The sequence below is a fragment of the Perognathus longimembris genome, chromosome 10, assembly GCF_023159225.1.
Source record: "Perognathus longimembris pacificus isolate PPM17 chromosome 10, ASM2315922v1, whole genome shotgun sequence".
NCBI classification, from domain to species: domain Eukaryota; kingdom Metazoa; phylum Chordata; class Mammalia; order Rodentia; family Heteromyidae; genus Perognathus; species Perognathus longimembris.
Window position 1 is genome coordinate 49,740,860 of NC_063170.1, and position 27,058 is coordinate 49,767,917.

General features: G+C 41.6%; 1 protein-coding gene across 4 annotated transcripts in view; it reads right to left on the reverse strand.

Annotated features, from left to right (window-relative positions):
• Positions 1-276: 276 nt before the first annotated feature.
• The window catches only part of Fhit (fragile histidine triad diadenosine triphosphatase), a 1,290,154-nt gene continuing 1,263,372 nt past the window's right edge, over positions 277-27,058 (reverse strand). For 3 of the 4 annotated variants that reach the window (XM_048356064.1, XM_048356065.1, XM_048356062.1), the window contains exons 6-7: positions 9,072-9,178; positions 277-671 (exon numbers count right to left, since the gene is read on the reverse strand). In XM_048356064.1, the coding sequence (XP_048212021.1) occupies positions 9,080-9,178 (99 nt within the window). In that variant the 3' untranslated portion in view covers positions 277-671; positions 9,072-9,079. The remainder of the gene's footprint in view (positions 672-9,071; positions 9,179-27,058) is intronic. The other variant, XM_048356063.1, reaches the window with a different exon arrangement.

A 27,058-nucleotide genomic window follows, 5' to 3' on the forward strand; every position in this document is an offset into this window, starting at 1 on the left:
TATATGGGTAACAGGAACCAAACAACCATCAGGTGTACACAAATAACAAGAGAGTTCTCTGTGTTCTTTGCTTACATTTGTCCCCCATACACAGCTTAGTCCAAGGTGTCTGCTGACTATATTTCCTGAACGCAACTGCCCTACTCATTAAGTTCAGTCCATGCTGCTTTCCTGTACTGAAGGAAGAAGGCTGTAGGTGAGGACAGGCTGTCCATTTCTTATTCTACCAAAATGGAAACTCTGTAATTCTCACTGGTGCCATAGCAAACCATGGCTCACAGGTATCACCAAGAGTGAATTTATTGATGATGCCTTCCCAAGACCCCAAAGTAGAAATTTGTAAGTCACCCAATACACAAGACAAATATTTTTACTTTCATTTTTATTTTCATCCCAGCTGAGGAAGGGTTTAGAAAAGACTCTGTTGTAAGTGTGCAACAAGAAAAGTGTGCCAGGGTTGCTGATGCTGTGGGTTTGAAGCTAGATTGTCGGTAATTGCAGTGGAACATCTCTCTCCTGCCTTCCTTGAGTGCAATACAAATTCTTCAACAAAGGTTGAAGAACTGCAGGATGTCATGAAGTATGCTTAGCTTCATTTCCAATGCCATCGAGTACTAGAGCACTAGGCCCATTTCCTTATGCCTTGGGATTTGTTTCAGTGATTTTTATGCCTAGAAATGAACATAAAAAGAGACATTGAGTTAGAACCAGTACCTGCGTTTCAGTCACAAAACATAAATGTGTTTACTGCTAATCTGTTACATTGTCATGAACACTTTAGAGAAGGCATATTGATACGTACACAAATGACCTGTCATAAAGGGATTCCAATCCCCTTGATGCTTCTAGTCACTCACTGCCCTCACACCCCCCCCCCCCATTCTCTGGGCTGCCTTCAAACCTTGATACTCAGATCTCACCTTTCTTAGAAACTAGGATTAAAGCATTGGCTCCACAGGAGACATTAGGCCTATCAGGTTTAGTGCTCTTCATAGCAGATTATTTCTGAGAGGCTCCAATGAGGGCAGTAAGGTTTGCCTTATGCAAAACCTGAGAAATAACTAGATTCACCCAAAAAAGTTTGCTGAGTGCACAGGTCAAGGAAATACAAGGATGTTGTATGCATTCACCCTTGGAGAGAGGTGGTTAGAAAAATGTGCAAGTCTCTTCCCAAAGTGCTGTTGTCAGCACTGTTGCTTCCTTGTCGGTTCTTGGACTGCTCCTGCCCTTTTAGAAAACTAAACAAAACAACAACAAAGATTCTGCCTCTATTACAATAACTTGAAGAAGAGAAGATCCAAGAGTGAGCATATGACATCTATTTGCACCAAGTTCGAAGTTTACTAGTTTGTTCACTGGGACAGATGGTGATATTTTCATTCTGAAAATATTTTTTCCTAGACCAACCTCCTCTTTTCCTGATCTCTTAGGAACTTGACTAAGACCAAATACCTCTTGCTCACTACTTATGACTTTGAGATGTCAGGACATACTGATTTTGCACTGAGATCTTCCAAGTACTATGACAATGAGAAGGCACATCACCCACTAGTGCTTCAACTACTCGATCTTGCTCTGATCCGGCACCTGAAGCAGCTACAGAACAACCTGAGTGGTGCCAAGGATGTCAAAATAAGGCACTCATTATCATGGAAAAGTGCCTGAGGGACATTCTAACCACACAATTACCTGAAGTTTACAAACATTATCCATTATGAGATCACAGGACAAGGTACAACATTCTAAGGGTGACTTTGTACATACGAACCTCTCATGCTTTATAGAACCACTCATGCTTCTCACACCTACATTTTCAGCAGAGACAGACACAACATTTTACACTAAAACATACAGGACCATTCAGGGAGGAGAAAAGCTATGAGACCAACTTTTTCCCATACAACAGTATGCTGCTGAATGTGCACACATCCATTATTACACTTGAGGAAAAAGATAAACATTATAAGCTTCATTAACAAGTGCATCTCAAAACCCCTTAAAAAGTTCTTTTTGCCTTGTGGGATTATTCTCTGATGAACATAACTGCAGACAAGCTATCTAGATTCGAATTTCATCGTGGTTCAAAGAACTTGTTCATTTCTGTCATCACTAGAATGACATCTTTTCAGAAAATACTCTTCACTCTGCAGCCATCAGTAGTCTGTAGAAATCTTTGACCTTAACCATTAGGTCCATGTTACAGAATCCTGACGCTGAAGAAAACAAGTATGAAATTACTACAAGCAAATGCAAAAGTGTGATAGAGCCTTGGGATACAATATCTATGGAATGGGCATCCTATGGAGTTGTGTTACAATCAATCATTGAGCATTTCATTATTTCTACAACCTTGAGGATCTATGACTTATTACTCCCCATCTCCTGTTAGGTCACAGGGACATGGGGCATTTATGTAGATCAGTTAGCACACTCTTTAAGTCCTGGCTGCTGAAATCAGACCTGAGAAATGTAACTCAAACAATGTAGGGCGATACCATACAACATAATCAAACCATACACTGGATAAGGAGAAGGTAACTGAAAATCTCATCTTCTTTTAAAGCAAAAGGTCCTTCTCCTGACAAAGACCTTTGCAATGTACTGAAATATCTTTAATCTCCCAAAGAGGAACCTCATCTGATATGTAATACTACAGAAAATCTATGATCATCTGAATTTTGGAGTCCAATGAAAGATTCCTTGCAAAGACTTCCCCACTGGTATGGATGAGATGCTCATAGACTCATCCCATGGACTCAGAAGGAAATCCATGGAGATGCTGAAATTCAAGACAATCCTTTCCCTAAGAAAAAAACAATATTTCCATGGCCTGGCTGATCTTTTTCACCACATGCAGCTTGTGCTGAGGGTATGTTCTCTCTAAAAACATCCCATGGTTCCCATGCTGGTGGATGTAGGTTTCCAAATGTGCAAGTGACACACCAGAATCGATGGCACCTAGGAAGGAAAGCTGTCTTTGCTCATCCACCTTGACTCTCATGATGAAAAGTGATCATGGAATGCCTGAAACAATGTGGTTTCCCCAAAATGCTGCTGTCAAAATATTCCTTGACAATATCTGTGCAGATTATTAACAATGCCCTTTGGAGCTGACTCAGTGGCTTTCAGGTTGCACTGTTCTGTGATGAGTCCATGAGAAGCAACCAATTCTCTACAGAATAAGGACACACACCAAGTAGAGTTGGATGAATTGCAAATAAACTCTGCAGATACAACAGGGTATGAAATGCATCCCCTTCTTACTTCCCATTATAAGTAGGGGAGGGGGGAGGCTTCTTTCATGGCAGATCCTATTTACTTCCTCTGGGCAAAGGAAACAGATGACACATTTGCCTCAAGTCTCACAACTACTGCTCACCTACTCTTGGAGCCAATCTAAATGAGAAATCCCTGCATAGACAAGCTCCATGTGCCAAGAATGAGCTCACATTACATAAAAAAATACAGATCCACTGCCATCGGATGTGATTTAGAAAGACTCAAACAGCTATCATCATATTCCATCCCGGAAATCAGCCCAGAGTATGGGGAGTCAATGCATAAATTCATCTACACAGTCAAAACAGGTGGAATTCCAGGAACCCTAGGATTGCTGACTGACTCCTCAAAGAACTGTCAGGTGGAGCTAGAGAACTGCAGCTGTATCCGACAATGAGTCAGCTGGTAACTTTGCCTAGTTTGGCAAATGCAATAGTGGCTTTGGCAATGGCTCATGAAACTCTCATCCACTCATGGACTGAGAGAGAATCAAGCAGCAAAACAAACCTTTTGAACACATCTATGGGAAGACAGAAAATTCCTTAAACAATTAAGCATGCACTGGTGCCTTGATGGCTTCAAGACACTGAATAGACACTTTGGACCTTGGGAAGATTTATATTTGTGATCCTAGCAACACTTCGGGTATGCTGAAAATTCCTAGGGCTGCTATAGCTGTCAAGAAAATAAAATATAAGGACTTGATAAGTAAACTTGATGAAACAACTTCTTGATCACGGTCTTGCTAAGCACATCCATGCCAAATGTCAAATAATGAACTGTTCTATCTGTGACAATTCTTTGATCAAATAGGGCATCTTGAGAACACATGTTGATATTCTTTGCTACGATGCTGGGGTCGGGAAGCAAACTGGGAAGGGAGCTGTGGGAGCTAGTGTCCTAAAATCAAGTGGGATTTCACACAGACACAGTATGGCCCTTGGAGAAGAGGAAGTGAGCCCAGGGACTGCACAGACACTGAGAGGAGAGGAAGTGAGCTGCACAGCTTCCTGCACACCAATAGTGACCCATCACCCTACAAACATTCATTCAATTGGTTTCCCCTTGACCTTTCCAGATCATTAGTATCTTTGCAGCTGGAGTACATCTGCACTCAGCTTGCTATGGACTTAGATTTGGATTCTGGCCTTCATCACTGTTTCCCCAAAGATAGGAATGGCATAAGTATTCAAGGTAACTTTTTAAGTATGGACACTGACTCTCCTGATTACTCTTTTCATCCTTCTGAATAAATCAGATAGACAGTTGAAGTTTGGTGCTACAATGAAAGGCCCATAGTGGATGGCCTGGCTTTCTAACTTAGACATTGAACTAAAGTCCTGGTGGCTACAGGCAAATCACTAGTTATACCTCACATTGGATCATTTGACACTAGATTCAGCTGGCATTTGTTTTCAGGGTTCACTTGTCCTGGCAAGGAATCTTTTAGCTTGCTGAAACTACACATACAATTTAAAATAGATGACTCAAGTTGATACTAAGCAATTCCCTACATGGTACTTAAGGATGAAAATTATGGGAGGAAAGAGGGCTCTGGCAGAAATGAACATGGAGTGAAAAAAACCTTCAAGTAAAACTCGCTGATGGATTTTGGACCATTTTGGTTTCTGCCTCTTGGATTCAGTGTAACAGAAAGGGTAAGGATGTCCAGTATATGAGGAGGAAAAGGGTTCTAGGTCCTCACAGAAAAACCAGAGATGCTAGTACCTAAGGTGAAGAGCCTGAAGAGAATACATGGAGATGCCAGCACAGCTGGAGTTGGGAGAGCGAACTGGCTGGAGGCTAAGCTCTTTTAGAAAAGCCAGGAGTATAAAGACTAGGAACATGGCCATGGGATGGTACTATCTGGGTTCAAATGGAAGCATCATCACCGATCAACTTTTTTTTTTTTTTTTTTTTTGGCCAGTCCTGGGGCTTGGACTCAGGGCCTGAGCACTGTCTCTGGCTTCTTTTTGCTCAAGGCTAGCACTCTGCCACTTGAGCCACAGCACCACTTCTGGCCATTTTCTGTATATGTGGTGCTGGGGAATCGAACCCAGGGCCTCATGTATATGAGGCAAGCACTCTTGCCACTAGGCCATATCCCCAGCCCACCGATCAACTTTTATCCTGGAAATTATAACACAAACTGCTTTTATTGTCTGGCTACCTGCCACCTACATTCATAATAAAATCTATTCTTCTACATTCTCATTAGGGTAGAATCATCCCTCCCAAGGCTGAGCCCCATCTTTGCCCTGCTGTGTCTCCTGACAAATTGTATCACCTTTCAGGGATACCACCCATGCATGATGGGCTTTCTGCTGAGATGATAATCTGGAAAGATGGGCTACATTGAATTCATGTGAATTTAACATCACCTATGGATCTATGGTGAGACTCCCTATGTCCACATAGGGCACAACAACTTTGTTAACACATTTCAGAGTTTCGGAATCTGCTTACTACTGTAGAGACAGATTTTCTGGCCACTATACCCAGTTCAGTGTGTCCATGTATTTTTTTAAGAGAGTGACCTAAGCCAGGTAGATGAACCATTTCCTATAAAGCCAAATGTCTGTGTCTCTCTTTGTCTCCAAAGGTAAAGATGTGGAATCCAACAGCATGGTGATATTCTGGGTAAAATGTAAGAATCCTGCATTCCAAGTCCCCAGACTTTCACTAATAAGGTGTATGCTTTTGAATTATCCTTCTAGCAAGCTCACTTCCCATTCTGGCTACTCAGGCAGTGATGTCTGTCTATTAGCAAAATGCCTTCAGGACAGGCATAGACCTGATCCCACAGGCATGCTACCAATGGCTTCTCTGCCTTCTTAGGGGGAATGTCTTTCTGGCAAGACTTGCAAGGTCGGGGAGTTTGCCAGAGAAATAGGAGATTACAGAGCTTAAGGCAAGAAGGAAGCAACAATGAACAAATGCAGAATCTTGGGTTGGAAGTTTATATCTAAAAGCATCTAGAAAATGCATTTTAACACAGACCCTTGCAATTCAGAAAACCCCAGGAAAAGCCTACAACTTTTTTCTCTCTAGCTGAAAATACCCAGCACCTAGGAAAGGCAGAAAAATACTGCACCCTATAAAGTCACCTCTGAAGTCCTAGGGTCCCCATTGGAACATAGCACTCTAAAAGACCACACTGGCTTTCAGAAGAACACTGGAATAGAAACAGGCTTGCAGTTCTGCCCATAGGATGATGTTCATTTGCTCAATTCTTTTTCTCCACACAAACAGAGGTGGTGAGCAGTGGAAAAGGTTATACATCAAATAGGAAAGAGGCTTCTCTACCACATACTATCCCTTCAGGGAAATGAGAGCAGAGATGATACACAGATGTCACAGAGAAAGAAATGAGCCTTCTAGATGCAGGTGCCTGAGCCATTATCCTCAGGAACCATGGGTCGCTAATGGGTAGGTATTCTAGGTCTTAAAGTAATTACTTTAAAAAGAGGATGGGGAGAGAAAGGCCAAATTATAAATGCATTTTTGTGGCATGTCCTGGGACTTGACCTCAGGGTCCTGAGAGTTATCCCCGAGTTTCTTCTACTCAAGGTTACTGCTCTAGCACTTGAGCCACAGTACCACTTGCACCCTTCTCTGAGTAGTTTATTGGAGATAAAAGTCTTGGGGACTTTCCTGCCCAGGCTGGCTTTGAACTGTGATCCTCATCCCAAGTACCTGGGAATTGTAAGCATGAGCCATGGGCTTTGAACACACATTTTAAACTATTCAATACAGATTTCCATTGTAAACTGAAAAGAGAACCAACTAACTTCCCCCTTCACTTCGCAAGAGTTCCCTTCCAAGAACACCAGTGACTTCAGGCAATCGCTAATAGTAGAGAATCCTGTGCCTACTACATTTTTATGTTGTTTTCTACAGTGCCTAATGATAAGTAAGGGACAGAAAGGAATGAATCACGTAAAACAGAATGCTAACTACATTATAATGTAACACACAATCAAGTGTTCCCTCAAAATACCCTATTGCACTCTACCTACCTGTCTTCTCGTGATTATGTAAGGAGGACCTTAAAGGCCAGACTCTGTGACATCACCCTGAAATGATGGAATGACCAACATCATTGCTCTTGGCAGTTGGGGACATCATCAACTATAGTGACCTGGATACAACACTGTGGAGACAGGGACCAACACATACTTTGTGTTCCGGGGGCAGATGGAACAAGAGACCTGCCATTTTCAGCTTAGGAATTGTTTCTGAAAGTTTCCACTGAGTACTTTCAGACAACAGCTGAGGAAACATAATGGCACAAGGACTATGTTTTCTACCTAAAAACCAGAACCACTCCAGCGATGACCCAATTTTACAGCAATCACTTGCTACCAATATTTGTTCACTACTTTTATTTTATATTTGTTTTTGATCTGTTTCAGCAACTTATACATGCATTTAAAGATTTTCCATATGAATAACTATTTCCTCTTTAGCATTATCATAAAATAATACATTTATACATATTCCATATGAAAAATGATTTCTATTTTAGCCTTGTCATAAATAAAATAAATGCATGTATATATACTACATATGAAAAACAAATTCTAATTTAGAATCATCATAAATTCCTAAAGAAGTATATTAAAATGCATGGAAATCTACTTTATTTTGGATTTCATAAAAGGAATAAACAAGTTTTTAGTCTAGGTATGTTCCAATATTAGAGGGCCACCCTAGCACACATTGGATAAATATTCCGTTTACAGATCCATTTTGAAAAGAAGATTGACTGCAGCTGTCTTTCTCCCATCTTCTTAAACCTCCAGTGAAATGTCATGAATGCAAAGACCATTCACAGTGGCCTGAGCTGTACAGCAGCCAGAGTAAAACAGAAACACAATCTGCAGAGCAAAAGTGACATAAGAAATGCTAGGGCAAACAGGACTGTTGAGCCTGGCATAGAGACTAGGACAGGACCCTGATGGCAGTAACACAGCCTCAGAGGGTTCTGACCTTGAAACCATGAGGTTTGAATTAGTAACCATTTGACCTTGAAAATCATGTGGTTTGAATTGGCTTTGTGGTGGTTGGAGCTCCTTTGCAGGAGAGAGGCAAGACAGGGCTGGGGGAGCAGCTGGAAAAGGAAGTGAAGAAATCACACTGCACGAATACAGAGAGAGAAAGAGAGAGAGAAGAGTACATAGCTCCAGGCCTAGATTTTTGTCCACTCCAACTCATGTGTCTTTTGAAGCCACCCAGATAAAGATGTCTCTATTGCTGATTGGTGGGTTCCACATGTTTCCCCCGTTCTTGGGTATGTGGTCAAACCATTAGGTGCAAGGAAAGAACCAGGAAGCATCACAAGACAGACAAGAAAGTGTGACTTCTTGGCAAAGCTGAACTGTACCTCAAATGAACAAATGGAGGGCGAGTGGTTGGAGCTTGGAGGTTTATCCACTACAGTGGTGGAGAGGGATTACTTACTGTCATGAAAACGGGGTCCTCCTCAAATGCTTTGCACACTACACAGAGGCCTGCACAATTGATACTTTTTTTGGTCTTTTCCAGTTTCACCTGAATAGGGGAGTGGGCTGCAGAAGGATACCAGACCATTATCTTAATCACTTGGCCCAGGGAGTGGGCCATAGGAGGTTTTACAATGGCATTACAGAGCCCGAGACATTTCCTAATTCCTGCTCCAGCCTATTCCACAATACCTGCAATGCTCTTTCTCCATATCCCCATTGCCCGAGGGAGCCCCTTTCCTGAGTCTCTTAAGTAGATCTGGGGGAGACAGACATACAAATCCTTACCTGCCTCACTAGAAGTACACCCGCAGGGCTGCAGCTTCTGCCGCCATCTCTTCCTCTGATCTCCAAGAGGCTGGGGAATCCTCGTCCTCTTTGTCATGTTTCTGGAGCTGTGGAGAAAAACATGTAATAGGCTTACCAAGAAGTCCTGGAAATACCCTGGAGCAAACGCTGGGGAAGGGAAAAGACTGAATTATAATTTGCAGATGACAGGCTAATAGGAGTGTGTGTGTGTGTGTGTGTGTGTGTGTGTGTGTGTGTGTGTGTGTTAGAGGTGGTCTCAATTACATAATTTGCCCATATTTAAACACAGTTGCTCATAAGAATGTAAGAATGATCATCTCCACTTTTCTAATAAAATAACCATTTAGGCTACATTGTAGCCTTCTTCCAAGGTGGGATGGGGCTGTTACTGGCTAGGCATTGTGCCATGCACCAGAATTCCCACACTCCCTGCCTGCTTAGCAGGCAGCTTTATTTTGTTTACTTTGTGGCCTGCACAAGTGTGAATGTGCCACCTGCCCTGTGATCAGTGCTCCAAGTAGGCCTGTGGTTTACCTGTCACTCTCTTTGGCTCTGCATCTCTTGGGGGAACCCTAAGCAGTATGGTTCAGGGAACCAAAGTAACCCAAGCAAATTGATCACACCAATACATGGGTTCAAAACCTGAGTATTTCCCTTCAGAGAAGATGTTCACAGACCATTAGTAAACGATAATAAAATAAGAGCATGACTTTAAAAATTAACAAGTGATCTTAGTTACTTACATGAGTGCCTCTATTAGAGCCCATCTTGATGTGTTTAAAACTCTTGCTTATGCCAAGCACTGGTGGCTCATGCCTGTAATCCTGGCTACTGAAGAGGCTGAGATATGAGAATCATGGTTCAAAGCCAGACCAAACAGGAAAGTCTGTGAGAGTCTTATCTACAACTAAGCACCAGAAAACTGGAAATGATACTGTAAGCTCAAGTGGTACAGCGTTAGCTTTGAGCAAAAAGAGCTCAGAGATAGTGCCCACGCCCGAAGTTCAAGCCCCACAACTACCACCACTAACCAACAAAATATCTTGCTTATGAAATATAGAGTGGAGAAATTGTCTATTCTTTCACAGACAGTATCATTTTAGAACTCTCTCTCTCTCTCTTTAAGAAAAGCTCAGTTTTCCCTTCACCACCAATCACCTATTGCAATCCAGTGTCATAATGAAGACTTGTGGTTCCTCTGTGTGGCTCTACATGTGGTACCGCTGTGCTCATTGCATGCAAAATGCAGTATTTGTGTTAAGTCTAGGGAGATAAATGACTTGGTATCACTAATGATGGCTTGCTTTGAGGTTGTGAGAACCAGTTTCTCTCATGTATACTATGGCACAAACTCATAATGCCCATCAAACTCCCTTTGCCAAGGAAGTTCATTCTCCTGTGAAAGATCACTCAAGTAGGTAATGGCAGGGTAAGGGTTGTACCCAGAAGCTTTTGCCTTATCTATTCTGAAGGGGTTCTACATATTTTCTTTATATAGATTCACATAATTTAACCCATATAATGTAATATAATTTATACTGATACTGTCTCAGTTTGCCCCCCACCTTGACCCAGACTTTGTATCCTTTGAAAACCCTTCCCACTCAGTAGAGCTATATTGTGTTCACCAACTGCTTTGTTCAATGGCAACTCCTTTGTATAGTTACTTAGAAATAAATAAAGAATAAAATAAATGAAATAATAAAATAAAAATAAGATTATCAACTGCAATAGCAGAGTTTGTTATCTCAGCCCCCCTCCCAAACCCTACAGTAACCCAAATACCCCCACCCTGAAAGCTTGCAGATATAGGAATGCTTTTTTTGTTTGTTTTTGTTTTTGGCCAGTCCTGGGGCTTGGACTTAGGGCCTGAGCACTGTCCCTGGCTTCTTTTTGCTCAAGGCTAGCACTCTGCCACTTGAGCCACAGCACCACTTCTGGCCGTTTTCTGTATATGTGGTGCTGGGGAATTGAACCCAGGGCCTCATGTATAGGAGGCAAGCACTCTTGCCACTAGGCCATATCCCCAGCCCCCTAGGAATGCTCCCTCATTGATTTCCAAGCCAACTTTGACACCACAGGTAAAACAGTGAGGGAAAGAAAGCCCTACTCTCTGGCTGAGCTACTTTTCCACACTGAGTAGGTCGGAGTCTAAATGAGCTTCATTAGCATATAACTGGGCCACAAATATGTTTATGAGGGTCATGGATCTTCCTCTCAGAATCTGGCTGCCAGCACCCTGGTTTTACATTTTGCCACACAGATTTAATTCTCCTTAGTGGAAGAAAACCACATTAAGAAGTCATTTCCTTGCTTGCAGAAGCAGGCGTGACGCCGTGGCCACAGGCAAGTCAATCGGGATTGCTATTCTACTCAAGAACTAATTCTCATTTTGCTATTACCTTTAGGCCTCCTATAAATCCATCTTGTAACAATTCAAGGAGATGACAAGGAACAAGGCAAAGTCCAGGAAATATGGTCTTTGCCACTTGAGGAACAGTTCTGGGAAGGCACAAAAATCAAGCATTAGGGAGCCTCATCGACATAGAGCCCACCAGATGAGTCCATATAATATACAGCCTGCAGCCATGAGTGCCTTTCTGATCATTAGATGACCATCTGTGGTGGTCATGTGCCTTCCACATGGCCATACTGAGCAAGTTGTGTTTTGGAACTAGCAAATAAGTATAACAAACGCATCACATTCGCAAAACATTTTACATTCTTTGTAAGTCTATAAAATCACAGCAGGTCTCCCAACTAACTGACTTAGTGTCTAGAATCTAATACAGCATTGTCCACCATCTCCCTCCCCTGTATTGTCACCCGAGATCAGTGTACCTGGCTTACCAATGGTCAGCACCAAGGCGGAAAAGAACCTTACTCCTTTCCCTCTGATGCCACAAAAATAAGCAAACTGTTCTGATAGATGCTTCTTTGTTCTTTGGAAAAAAATCGATGGCAGACTGACGACATTTGTGAAAACTTGAACCAAACTCTGTGATGGCTCATCCAAGCGAATTCTATATTTCTCTAGTTTGAAAGGAGATCTTAAAAACTGGATCTGTAGACATCCCACTTTATCTCTCTGAAATGATTTCTTGGGGAAGGTAGTGTTAACAGGATTTCTGATGGAACTACTGATTTGTGTGGACTTTGACACCATGCTCCCTCCTGTGCACCCAGTGTGTGATCACAAGGTAGATGGGAGCATGATTAATTCCCTGATGAAATGCTCGAGCTGCCTTGGCTATTGATGTTTTTATTGCTCGGTAATGGAATACAGTTGGAAAAATGATTCATGGTAATTTAAATGTTTTTCAGAACTTGAAACTAACCTGCAGTAAATGCCAAACTGCCTGCAAAGGGGAAAAACCAATTTACTGCTCTTCTTCTTCAAAAAAAAATCAAAACCAAAAAATAAGTGGCTAAATATCAACAACTCCCATGTTATAAAAGAATATATTTGTTGTCAGTTTTATAAGACAACATACAGAGGTCTTACATAAGCCATTTTGTTAAGGGCTGAGGGCTTTAAAAGTTTCTGTGAATGCGTTCCTCAAAAGAAAATACTGACACTGAATAGGGAAGGAAATCTTTTACTTGGTTCAGGATCGAATTCTTGGTTACTTTCAACCCAACACGCACACAGGTGTCAAGCATGAGATGTATTCTAGGCTCCATCCTAGGTCTTATGAAATACATCTTGAGAAATAAGCCAGAAATCTTTGTCTCTGGGAGATGTACCACTCCATAAAGTAGGTAGATTCATAGATACATAGCAGTATGAGTCAGAGGGTGTGAGTACTAGATTGAATACCCCACTGGAGCAGTCTCAGAAGACAAGGGAAATAAGTCTTACTGGTAGGATGGTCTCAGCTGGACTTCAAGAAAGCAGAGTGCAACAGATTTAAAAGATGAGATTCTGAGGAAAGGAAACAGCTCCAGCAAGCACAGAACATAGGACCCAATTCTACATACACCTTGTGTCGGTTCCTGACAAGACCTTCTAGGCGTCTACAAACTATGGAGCAGTGTTGTCAAAACAACTGAAACTGAGTGGTCACTTTGTAGGTAGTGGGTTTCCTAAGTGGACCACCTGCCCTGTTGGACACTGAGCATACGCTCCCTGTGTGCTTGATGGATTTCTCCCTATTTTGAACATCCACTCTGAACTCTCTTGTGGCCCTTCTGTATCATGTCTGGCTTGTTTTGGGTTTATGCAGATCAGGTCTCACTATGGAGCTCAGGATGGTCTCAATTTGTGATTAGCCTGTGTTAGCCTCCCTTCTTGATAGGAGGGATCTGAGGTGAGCATTCTTTTTTTTTTTTTTTTGGCCAGTCCTGGGCCTTGGACTCAGGGCCTGAGCACTGTCCCTGGCTTCTTCCCGCTCAAGGCTAGCACTCCGCCACTTGAGCCACAGCGCCGCTTCTGGCTGTTTTTCTGTATATGTGGTGCTGGGGAATCGAACCTAGGGCCTCGTGTATCCGAGGCAGGCACTCTTGCCACTAGGCTATATCCCCAGCCCAGAGGTGAGCATTCTTGGTACAAAGACATTCCCTCTGATCTCTTGTTTACAGTCAAGGGCCCAAGTCCCAGTTAGTGGCCTGATTATGGAGGGAGATCCAAGTATCCAGCAAACCCTTTGTTATTTGATTAGTTGCCAAAGTTCTGACTTAAGCAGAACTTGCTTGCATTAAAGCAAGATTTCTTTTCCAGTGATGCCACTACGGCTTGCTCCAATGCTGAAATCAGCTCTTATATTAATTAGTGGCATCCCATTTTCAAGGAGCACAGAGTGTTGATGTTGAAGAATTCATAACCCCCCAAAGTATTTATCAATGAGAAAATCGCAGTGCTGGAAAATAATTATGCCAAACCACTGTACTAAAACTGAACCCAATTGCTTAACCAATTACATATGAAAGTATCACCTTGTCAAGCCAATTTTCAAAGCAGCAAATAACACTGTGTTTGCATCACAATTGGGATCAGATATTACTCAGCTAACTAGGAGTGGTCTCAGAGCATTGCCTGTGCCTCATAGAACGTGGATAAAATAAGATGGGTACACCCCATGCCATCGAAAAATAAATAAAACAACTATATTGCACTGGCTACTAACCTTTGCAGTTTTTCCATCAGAATCTTAGCTGGTGGCTCACTCCTGTAATCCTAGCTACTCAGGAGACTGAGATCAAAGGCTGGTGGTTCAATGCCAGCCCGAATAGGAATGTCCGTGATACTTTCATTTCCAATTAATCACCAGAAAACCAGAAGTGCTGTGGCTCAGTGGTAGGGCACAAGCTTGAACTAATGAGCTAAGGAGCAGCACTCAGGGCCTGAGTTCAAGGCCCATGACCAAAAAAAACAAAAAGGAAGCTTATTAGAAGCAACACAGACAAGAGCAAATATGGCTTCTGTTGGACTTCCCGTGCTGCCTTCCAGATAACCACAGTCTAGAACTTTCTTACAACAGGATATCAAGGACAGGTGAGGGACAGAACTCCACATGTGAGCTAAAAGGGTTGATATGGAACTTGCTCCATTTGAGAATCATTAGCATATACACTTGCCCTAATTATGGGACAGCTGCTTAGCCGACTGTAGTGAGCCTCAGGTGTGTAAGGGGGAGGTGATGGTTCTGGCATTTCAGATGAAAATTCTATTATCATAAGAGGAATCACCTCCCCTCACCAAATAGTGTGTTGCTCTTCAAATGATAATAATAATACACACACTACAATATCTACTATGAAAAACAAACCTTCCTATATAGCTCCCATACATTTAGGAGAAATAACCAACACACAATACCATCCATTTTTGCTTGCTGTTCCTGACACTACTAGGTTGTCAAGAAACATTTGTCAACTGCATTGCTCCATTGTACCTTCCTCCCAACACATCTGTCACAAGTTCTTTGTTCCCATTTTTTCCAATAAAATACCCAGGCCAGCCAGGAACAGAAATCATTCCATGAACATCACATGGCTAAAGTAAAATGTATTTGTTTCTATTAAATCTATAGGTTGTGGGCTCCTCAAATACTTGGCCATCGCCTCTCAAAACCTGCTGCTGATTCACAGTTCTGAAAGCATGAATGGCGAAGCAGCATAGAAAACCCAAGAAAACTACAAATCTGAATCAACCCCCAAGTTCCAGTTATGGTGTCTCAGCTGAAGAGAAAACTACATCTCCGAGTACTCAGTAAATAATCACTTACCACCCTCACTTCACCCTAGGTTCCATCCTATCTAAGCTCTACTGGTTTTTCAGTGGGTAGGAAACTGGTGAAGCAACGAGGCCCAGAGATTTCTACCAGCGGGATTTCCCCAGGCCTCCTTTTCTAAGCACATGCTCACTGAGAAGTGAAATGAAACTCCTTCTGCAAGCAAAGTTAGTGATGGAGCCACGTTTTGAGAAGGAAGCATTCACTCAAAAAGCAATTTCCTTGGCTAGTCATGTTCTGTAAACCTTTTCCCCCTGTGTTTTTGGATATTGGTGTTTGAGCAGGAGTGTTCACTTTAATACCACACCGATGTCAACCTACAGCACTTAGAACAAGGAATGGGAAAGGCACTGGGCCAACTGCTGCTTTCCTTTGATGCTCCTGAACATTCTGTTTCATATTCACTTCTGTTACCTATGGCTTCTTTTTTCACAGGCGCCTTTCAGAGCTTGGGGAAGCACACTCTAAGCAAGGTAAATCTCTACCGTAAGAGCCCTGCAGGAAGCTCAGCAAACAACTGAGAAAGGGAACAGATGCACACTAAGGCACACACCCACACGTAGCTGCTGATTCCCTCCTAACCCAGTATTCTAGGTTGCAGCAACTGGGTTCTCAGGATATAACTCAGTTGGAGAAGATCACCCACATGGGGGCTTTTCAAAACGTGGATTCCCAAGCATTTCATCCTATTCTGCGTAGAATGCATTCAATGAGTCCACAAATATTAAGACAGCTACTCTCAAAAGGCACATTATAGTTCCTAAAGTAACACCAAGCAGGTTGAGTAACATTCAGTGCCCTCCAGTGGCTTAAAGGAGACAATTAGGAAGTAAAGTTAAGCCTCACTACCCAAGGGGGTTGGAGTCTAGGACAATTCCCTTCTCTAGAGCATATGGAATAACATGCCATGGTATTTGCTTAGGGCCTAAGTATTTTCTCCTATAGCCTTTAAATCATCTAGATTACTTGTAGAACCACATTCAGTGAAACTAATCCAGAAAGTGTTGTTATTCTGAAGTTTTTAGGAAACAACAACACAAAAATCAGTATATGTTTGAAATGGTGATAATCACCCCCCCCCTTTTTTAGCCCATATTGGTTCAATTTATGGATGTAGAACCCATGGGTACCGAGGGACAAAATGTTATCAAACCAACCACTACCATGACAACCAATATCAGAGGCAGTGTGGTCAGACAAGACTGATAAGAGGATGAGAGAGAGAGAGAGAGAGAGAGAGAGAGAGAGAGAGAGAGAGAGATCAAGAAAGACTGAGATTCTAAGGAAGTGAAGAACAGCGTATGGTCTATGTACCAGGCAAAGGCAAGTGAGTAAAAGAGGGTAGGGAAAGGTCCAAATAGAGCATGACAGATGAGAGTTGATCTCTCCTGAATTTAGTACAAGATTCTAAAATTCTGGGAAAGAAGAGGAATGAATGGCTTATTGCCATATCACTCTTATTTTCACTGTCCTTTGGTCTAAGTTCATAAGAATGATCATCTAGCAAAGATGTGGAAAAGTCAGACCCAGGCAGCTGATGTTGAGAGGCCAGTTGAGAACAGATAGACTCTACATGGCCTCTGAACATGGGCACTGCCCCTGCCTCACTGGACATTGCTTACTGGGCCTCTTCTTTGCCTTAACACCATCGAGCCCTGCTAGTAGGTACTTTGCACAAAAAAGTAAGTGAGCAGCGAGCTATTTGCACAAATGGTGACCACCATGGAGCGGAGCTGACCTGGCAAACCTCTTCCTGCATGCTCACTGTATGTTAGGAAGAGTTAAAAGAACTTCGTTAGTGGCATGGAACCAGGTGCTTGGCAGTAGGACCCGAGCACTGGCAGATGAAAAATGAACTCATGATGGCTGTTCGGCTCCTGATTCCCCCTTTCTATGAGAACATGCTTCTGTATCGAGTTATGTAGAACAGCCTCCTCCAAAGCTAGTCCTCACCCATTGGAAGTGACATTGCCCCAGCCACCTACAAATTCATCTATTTCACATTGAAGCTTTTCCGCTGCCCTTCAAAGAATCTGGCCCCTGGGTGAGTGACTTGCACAAACAAATTAGGAGCCAACCTTTCCCAGTCTCCTCTCTCCATTGCCTTTAAAAACCTTCTTTAATGAAGACATAAAGCCTTGTGTGAGGCCGCCACATTAAGCTTACCATGCATGACAGCAGATCTCTGTCACACAGGATTCAAATGGTCTTTTCCCTTTTAGCCTGAATACTTGAAAGAAACAGAAGTTTCCCTGCCAATTACCCTGTAATTATCCACAATCCAGAAACCAGCATAGGAGATACAAGAGATACAAAGAATCTCTCTCTCTCTCTCTTTCTCTCTGTCACACACACACACACACACACACACACACACACACACACACACACACACACACAGTTTATCTTGGTGAAAATATGTCAAGCTGCCCTAACATGCATTACTCATAAGGCATCAGAGTGGGGCTAGCCTGGGAGACATAGAAACAGATATAAGTAAATCCATATGGCTTAATTTTTTTAAATGACTGTATTCCCATTTATAGTGAAAATGTTATTTTAGGGGAATTATAATTTCTTTTATTTATTTTTTTTCCCCAGTCCTGGGCCTTGGACTCAGGGCCTGAGCACTGTCCCTGGCTTCCTTTTTGCTCAAGGCTAGCACTCTGCCACTTGAGCCATAGCGCCACTTCTGGACGTTTTCTGTATATGTGGTGCTGGGGAATCGAACCCAGGGCCTCATGTATACGAGGTAAGCTCTCTTGCCACTAGGCCATATCCCCAGCCCGGGAATTATAATTTCACAAGTGAAAAATTCTTTTAAAATCTTTAAGATTCTTAATCATTCAATGAGTCTCACCTTAGTGCTGCTCACACTTTTAGAGGGGTCTGTTTAGCTGCCTTTTAAATGACAAAAGATGATAATGCTTTCAAATGACGTCTTATGATTGCAGGTTTCTATTTAAAGATCCTGAAAAATGTTTGTTCCTACAATCAGGATAGACCTCTTCAGTCAGAATGTTCCCCCAACACCCCTGTCGCTTCTTCTATACTGCTTCCCATGTGTGCCTCCCATGAGGATCTCATATAACCCCTCTGGGATGCTGAAAGACTCTTAAGAGTACCCATCTCCTCTCCCCAAACCCGTCCTCATAAATCCTAGGTATAGCTCTTCCTTACACAGTTCAGGTTATGCCAAGCACCCTCAGTGATTTGGAGTGGCACCTACATCCAGCAATCCTGCGGGACAGAAAGGACATGGACACTTCCTCAAAAAGCATTTTCTCCTGAGATTGGCATTTGTATTGCAACACTACTTACTCCCAGGTAGATACTCAAGGAATAGTCTCACACATGGATAAGAAGACAAATAAAATATGTTCAAATAATCTCTGATTAAATAGCAAAAACCCAGACAGAAATGTCTACTATGAATACATTGTAGGATATTCTACAGCAAACAAACCAAAATGTGGTTATGACACAACCTGTGTACCAGTAACCAATATATCAATAAGGAAAAAAAATTAAAAAAGAATTTGTCAAAGACAAAACACACCATGGCACTTGTTTAGATAAAGTTAAAAATAATTTGCAAGGGGCTGGGGATATGGCCTAGTGGAAAGATTGCTTGCCTTGCATACATGAAACCCTGGGTTTGATTCCCCAGCACCACATATATAGAAAACGGCCAGAAGTGGCACTGTGGCTCAAGTGGCAGAGTGCTAGCCTTGAGCAAAAGGAAGCTAGGGACAGTGCTCAGGCCCTGAGTCTAAGGCCCAGGACTGGCAAAAAAAAAAAAAAAAAAAAAAAATCACAAATGTATACATTTCAGGAATCTAAAGAAATGCTGAAAATGGTATCAAAAGAAGCAAAAGCAAAGCAATGGTGACCTTAGGATCTAGGAAAAGGGCTGGTCTCTGGAGCTATCATCAGGTTCATCATAGGGTGTTACAAAAATCATAACTTTTATTTGAGGTGATGGGTTTACAGAGACACATTAACAAATAACATAACTTCTTAAACAACAAAAGAAAAATTGATTAGGAAAGACAACAAAAATGCCCATTCTCAGGCCACATGACAAGGGGAGGGACCATACTAAGGCTCATTCATGATGAAAATCCAGCTCCCATTCCAGACACCAGCATTCAAATTACAACATAGTATCACATCATTTGCTAGGTGAAAGTGTTGAGGGTTTTAATTGGGTTCCAGATATCTGAAATTGATGTCTCCTATTGCATAATTACCTCCCACACACCCAGATTTATTTTAGATATAATACATCCTTAAAAATGCTATTCTTAATTAAATCTGCTTTGCCTTAAGAGCTTTTCATGACAGTGAGATAGTCATGTAAACATTTTCTTCTCCATAAATTTGCTCTTATGTCTTATTTCCAAAGCAAAGTAACACTTACTTAGATTGCAATAAACATGGCCACAGTAGTAATATAAATTTCACATGCCTTTCTCATTCTCTATTTTTACTCCTTTTGTTTATGTGGATTCCCACAACAAGATTGCTTAGAAGCCTTTGCAACTCTGTTTCTGATGCCCACCTTTGGAACAGTAAATGATTCACTGATTGCTTATTTGCTTAGAAAACATAGACAAGATATTGAAAAGAGTTATTCATTTCCAAGCCATTTTGCTCCTTTCATTCTTTCCTTTTGGTGATAATTGACTGATACATGCATATTACACTGAAGCCTGGTAGCTAATTTATTAGTCCAAAATTGGCTGGTGTTTCTAATTGGCTATCACACTATTCTTTCCAGATGCCAAAACTTAAAAAATTGAAATCAGTCAAAACTGAATTTTTGGCATCACAAAGGCAAGAAAAAAACAAACCAAAACAAAAAATTAAACCAAAATAAGACACTGATGAACTGTCCTTTCATGTTACAGTTATTTAAGTCCTGAGTGGAAGACAACTCATTTGCTTATAAGAAGAATCACATTCAGGACTCAATCTCACACCCTAAAGGGAGCTACATCATAAGGAACAAAAACTCTTCTATGCAAAAGTGGCCTGCCATGCATGGTTGAAGGACAGAGACCCTTGGTCCAATGAAGGGGTCTTTCTGAACTAGAAAAGTAGATCTCTAAGACCGGAACCTAGTAGTAATAATGGGATAATAACGTTGTTCTTTATTCACTACTGTCATGGGCGGGGCTCTATGCAGTACTTGCTTTCTCTCTGGCATTGTGCTGAGAACCAGGTACAAAGATGATCTGATTTAATCTTCATCGGCATACTGAACCCATGGTCCTGTCATTTCCATTTTTAGATGAGGGAATAATGGCTCAGACATAGAGGACAGCTGAGATGTTAGGATTCTACTTCCATACTCTCTTCCTGTTAGATAACCAACCTTAGCTAACTAAGCAATGGAGACTCAATTGAGGTATCTAAACTAAAACATTTGAAAAATAGAAACCTCACTATACAGACAAGGAAACAAGGCTCAGAGCCACTGAGTGAATTGCTTACATCTTCTGCAAGCTTTGCATTAAAAGTTGCAATGTTTAGCAGGGGCGGGTGGCTCACTCCTGTAATCCTACTTGGGATGCTGAGATCTGAGGATCTTGATTGGAAGCCGGCCTAGGCAGGAGAGTTTTTGAGACTCTTATCTCCACTAAGTACCAAAACATCCAGAAGTAGAGCTTGGTGCAAGTGGTAGAGCACTAGCCTTGAGCAAAACAAAGCTCAGGGATAGCACCCAGGGACTGAGTTTCAGCCGCAGGACCAGTAACAAACAACAACAACAACAAACTGTTGTAATGGTTTTCCACTGAAAAGGGATCTCCATGAAATATAATAATGGCCGTATGCATTTAGTTTCTGGTGTGGAGCATTAACAATGAAAGAAACACTTGTTGGGAGTTCTCTTATATAAAAAACAGAGATCAAATTCTAGATGATAAGCCAGGAAAGATGCAACTCAGTCTCCTCATACTTGGTAGTTCCTGTTCTATACCTGAGTTACTGGTCCTTAATGTGCTTTTGTGGCAAAATAGGCACTCACTCTCACATCATCCTCATCACTCAACCCTTGGTGCATTGTTTCATTTCTCATCCCATAGCCTGCCTTGTTTCTGACCACCAGCTCTTTGCACATGTTGTTCCTGCTTTCATGACATACATTTCTTCCCATGACCCACCAGGGGATGAGGTGGTCTGCTTAAGTTGTTCTCTTTCAGGGGATTTATGTAAGTAGCTTCTAATTTGTCTAGCTTCCTCCCTAAATTATACCTTCCGTGAGAGCAAGAATCATATCCATTAGTGATAATCAATCTTCCTTTGACCTTTCCAACATCAAAGCCATATGGTTCAATCTAATACCTTCAGGATGACCTTTCAAAACCAAAGCTAGGCACACGGGAGTTGCTTGTTAAATACTTCTCACCCAACCGAAGCATCCACAATAAATGTTTAGAAGGGTGACACAGCTCAACCCACCCTCAATCCCCCAATAAAGGTGTGCTTGTGTTTTCTAAAGTATAGAATGTGAAAGCAGAAATAGAGGGTACAGTCTGCAAAAGAACATATAGAACAAATTATTATTTCATCACAGCAATCATCAATCTGTAAGTCTATCTGTATAGTTATGGAATTAGACTTTTATGATACAACAAAGTTATGAAGAATCTGGGTAGCAAAACAAACTTTGGGGACACCCAGTCACTGTCCCTGGTCCCTGGGAGCATAATGCCTTTTCTCTTTCTAGGAGAGCTGGAGAGAAAAACCACACGACAAACAGAAGGGCAAATAAAAGGCATGTCTGCTCAGAGCCTGCTGGCATTCTACCCTTATTTGTGACCCACAGTTAATGACAATTTCATTGTTTCAGAGGCTGGGAAATCTCCAAGACAGCTGACCTCCAATTATCCCACAGCAAGTCATGGAGGGAAAAGAGAGAAACAGAATACTATCGGGGAGGGAGGGGGCGGGGGGGGGGAGAATGCCAGGCTGTGGTGAATAGCAGTTTCATGGGGTCTACCAGTCAGAGACACCATGATGGCCAGATCCCTTCCTAAACTTGCCATATAGTGACACCTGCACATTTTCTAGTGTGTAAGATAGATGTCTGTACCTCGCCCTGTAGAAATCTTGGCACCACAACTGTTGGTTCCTGCAAAGTCCCTTCTTATTGTGCAGGCATGTATACACAGCTTCTTATCTGAGTATGTGCACAGACTTTGGTAAATGGAGTTCCCTTCGCCTCTGCTCACTGTGCATTACATTTTTAATTAGTATATATAATTACTTACCACAAGCTGCCAGGCCAGATTTTCTGAACATTAGTCTAATTAACTTAAGCTTGATAATTATGTTTCACATACCCAAGCACTACACATAGAATCTGCAGGTTTGGCTACTGGCTTATTTGGTTCCAATAGCATGCTTTTCCAGGCAGTGGGTTATTATTTTATATTTTTAAAATGGCCTTTAGATAGTTGCTTTTGTTTTAAAAGTGTCCCTTACAAAACTCATTCTGCTCTTTAAAATACCTTCTCAAATGACAGACACAGCTCAGACTGAAATTGTAGATTTCTGAATTTTTACATATATAACTCTTGTTTTACTAATACCAGCTTGAATGGAAGATAAATCAAAGTATAAAGACATCTATGGTCAAATGTGTATATCAACACAAAGGCTTTGCTTTTTCTATTTTTCCTCTGGATTGGTGAAAAACAAGAGCAAGGGAGAAGAAAACGAAACACAGGACAATTCCAAGGCTTATGAAATTGTGAGGTCCTAGTTGAATTAGGGCATTAAAAATTTCCCACACTAACATTAAGAAGTTTACCTAGGGCTTACTACACACTAGGCCCTACATTCAGTCCTTTTTATAGATTATTTCATTTAATCATCCAATGATGCTATGTGGTAGGTTTATGTTGTAAAATATGTGCTACCCTAATCCTGGCATGAGATAGTAACTTTGTTTGGAAACAGAATCTATACCAAGGTAATTGGGTTACAATAGGGGCATCTGAGTGATGGACTATAATCCAGTATGACTGATCCTTATACAAAGGCAAATCTGGGCACAGAGACATTCATGATCTCAGGAATACACTGAAATAACAATGAAGGTAATTGAGGCAATGAATGCCAAGGGTAACCTTCAAACCACCAACTCTTAGATGAGAAGCATGGAACAAATTCTCACTCACCTGCTCCCCCTCCCTTCACTCAGCCCTCCAAAAAACCACACTGGCACACACCTCGATCTCTGACTTCCAGCTTTCCAAACTATAACACAACAATGTGTCTTTGTGTAAACAAACACAATTGTGCTACTTTGCTGCCACAGTCCTAGCAAACTAATGCAGAATGTTTAATGTGCTTGCCCACACTCCTCATTGCCCAGATACTAAGGCCCAGAAAAGTTGTGTGATGTGTCCAAGGCCACACAGCTGGCATGGGTCATGGTAGGAGTCTACAGAGTAGGCCTTTCTTACTCCTAGGCTCAGACCTTCACTTCAACAGCCCTGGCAAACAGCTTCTGCCTCTGAAGGCTGAGAATAGCAATACAGTAAATCCCAGAAATGGTTGAATTCCAGAACCATTTTAATCCTTCTAAAGTAAGCATCACACTTAGGTGGTACCTATTATCTTGTTTCTTTGATTTCCAACAAAAACTGCTAGAAATACCTTTTTCTGCCATCTTTTGGGCAGCCCACAGATTTTTACCTTTTCTCAGGGTGAGAGTAGCAGTGTTATTTTGTTCTCTTCTCATCTCTAACCTAAGAGAATAATGGGCCCCCAAATGTCACTTGCCAATTATGAAAGCCATTAGGGAAATGACAATAACAGAGCATGACTCAGTGAATAGAATCACAGAAAAAAGGACAAGCAGGAACAAAAAGGACGTCACCCAAGTGGGAAAGAACAAGAGCCAGAACAAGCTTGCTTCAGATGGGGAACAAGAATAATTCCTGGGAAGAGATGAAACCAGGGTGTTGCACCAAAAGCATGGGAATGAGAAAAAAAATGGTCAAGACAATTCTCCAAGCGATACTTGAAAAACTGTTTGGTGTAAACCAACTGAACAACTCATGGGGGGAGAGGGAAAAGAGGAGGGGGGAGGGGGGAATGAGGGAGGAGGTAACAAACAATACAAGAAATGTATCCAATGTCTAATGTATGAAACTGTAACCTCTCTGTACATCACTTTGACAATAAATAAGAAAAAAAAGATAGTTCTCCACAAACTGGGATGAACCCAGTAGCAAACACGACTTGTTAGGAGGGAGGAGAGATCACATTCATTGCGGCTCATTACATTCATGGTATGTCTGGAGGTAAAAACCGGACAATGCCCCAAGAGCCTCTGAAGCAGAAGCTATCACCTTGGCATTTTCCGAATGAGAAAAGAGGGCTCTGAATAGTGAGATAATTAATGGTCAATTGGTCTCCTTAGCCCAGCCACTAGTTGTTCCTACATAAACAAACAATAAAAAGAACTGTCCCCAAAACAATTGGGAGACTTCAGAAGAATTGTTTTCCTCAGCCTCTATGTGTCTATAAGTATGTGCATACCTTTGCATGCAAAACATGGGCTTCTCATTATTGAGAATCTCACAAATAGATGCCAGCTTTCTCTAGGTGAGGAATTCTTACCATTTTTAGGCATGTCAGTACATTTGAGGGTCTTAGCAAGACTCTATGCATGTGTATATGTGTGCACGTGCATGCATGTGCGTGTGTGTGTACATGCTACCTGAAACTTCCAGTATGATCAACACCCTTGACACCTTATGGATAAGACCTTTAAAATCAGTAAAAGATACACCCAACTCCCAGGGGCCCAGGAAATTTGTGACATTCATTAAACACATAATGAGCCATTGTATAGCCAAGATATAGAAGGTTCTTTTCTCAATCACAGGGATTTCTATGTGAATATATCTGTGAGCTCTCCTGCCCCTTATTCATCTGTATTGGCTGTGCATATCAATGGCCAGCATGACATTGGTATAAGTACGTGCTATGTAAATCCAGAAGAACTGGATTGGAAACCTAGAATTGTGTGATCCAGAAAAACATGCAATCACCTGCGCAAAGTGGATAGCGCTGCCAAGAGGGATATGTAGGTGATTATAGGAGTCACCACTGGGGATGCCTAATGCAGGGAAGCCAGTGAGTACAAAGCTATGTACATAGCTTCTGTACTTTCTTATCGTCAAAATATCCAAAAGGCTAAATGAGCTTAATATGTGCTGCCTCACAATATTGACAATTTGTTTCTTACATTTCTTCTCTTAGCCAGATCCTTTCTATCATTTAGGTCTCATTTTGAAGGTTGACCCTTCTTTCAAGACGCTTCCTGATCTTCTCCTATATTACCTGCTCCTACTCAGTTCCAGATGCCTATGTTTCTTGTGTTCTCTGTTCTCTTGTGTTCTCTGTTTCTTGCCACTCCAGGTGTGGAGCACAGACTCCTGGGGGCTTGTGAGAAATGCAGAATTATGTCCTCTCTACTTTGTAAGAGGCACAGTTAGGCCAGGCATCTCACCTGCCTGTGTCTCAATGTCCATGTCTGAAAGCATGGAATAGGTGGACCTGCCTTTACAAGGTTACAAAGATTAAATGAAGTGATATAGGTGAATTTCATTAAGTAGTGTCATAGAAATAGGAGTCTCTCAGTAAACATTAGCCATGCCCACTCATGACTAGGAATGATCACAAGCTGTAATTACACAGTTTCTACCTATCCTAGCTGTTTCACTGGCCCACGGTGGAGATTTGGCAAATATCTAAATGGAAGAAGGGAGCCATTTGCCTAAGCCTACCTGGCTAGCAAGTGGTTAAGATTTGAATTTAGTTCATTCTAATGCCCAAGTTCATAACCTCTTCCTGTCACACAACACGGGTCTATACACATACACTAGCAGCATCAATGTCACCTGGTGCTAGTCAGAAATAGTCGATCTTGTGCTCCTGACAGATCTCCTGAATCAACCAAAAACACTAGGTTAACAACAGATACACAGGTATGTTACCTCTGAGAAGTACCATCTAGGCTAACACTCTAGCTAACACTCATCTGTTTCTTCATTCATAAGTCATCACTTCAACCTTAGTCCTTGCTTTTTTCTATTTATTTCTATTTATTTTACTTATTTGTTGTTATTATAAGGGTGAAGGGTTACAATTATATAAATAAGGAGTACATTTCCTTGAACAATGTCAACCCTTCCCTTGTGTGCTCTCTCCCAGTTTTTCCTTCCTGTTCCCAGCCACAAGTTGTGTAGTTCATTTTCCACAAAGTGTCTAGTGTTCACCCTTTGTCCCTCCATTTCTCTGTCCCCCATTACCCTCCCAAAGACAAATAGATGAACAGACAAGATAAAAGGAAAAGAACAAAAATATTAACAAAGAAAAAAACTTCTTGTTGCCATTTCCTGGAGTTCATTTTGATAAATATTATTTTATGTGATCAGATGCATATAGGTATTGTGCCTTTGTGTTCCTCTCCTAAAATAGACCTACCCTTGACCCAGCAATTTCACTCCTGGGTGTTTATCCAATAGAATACACACCAGGCCACACTAAAGCTACAAGCATAACCATGATCACTGCAATATTGTTTACCATAGCCAAGACAGGAAATCAGTCTAGATTCCCCTCAGTGACAAATGGATCAAGCAAATGTGAGATATATATGTACATACACACACACTCATCCATCAGAAAGAATAATATTGTACC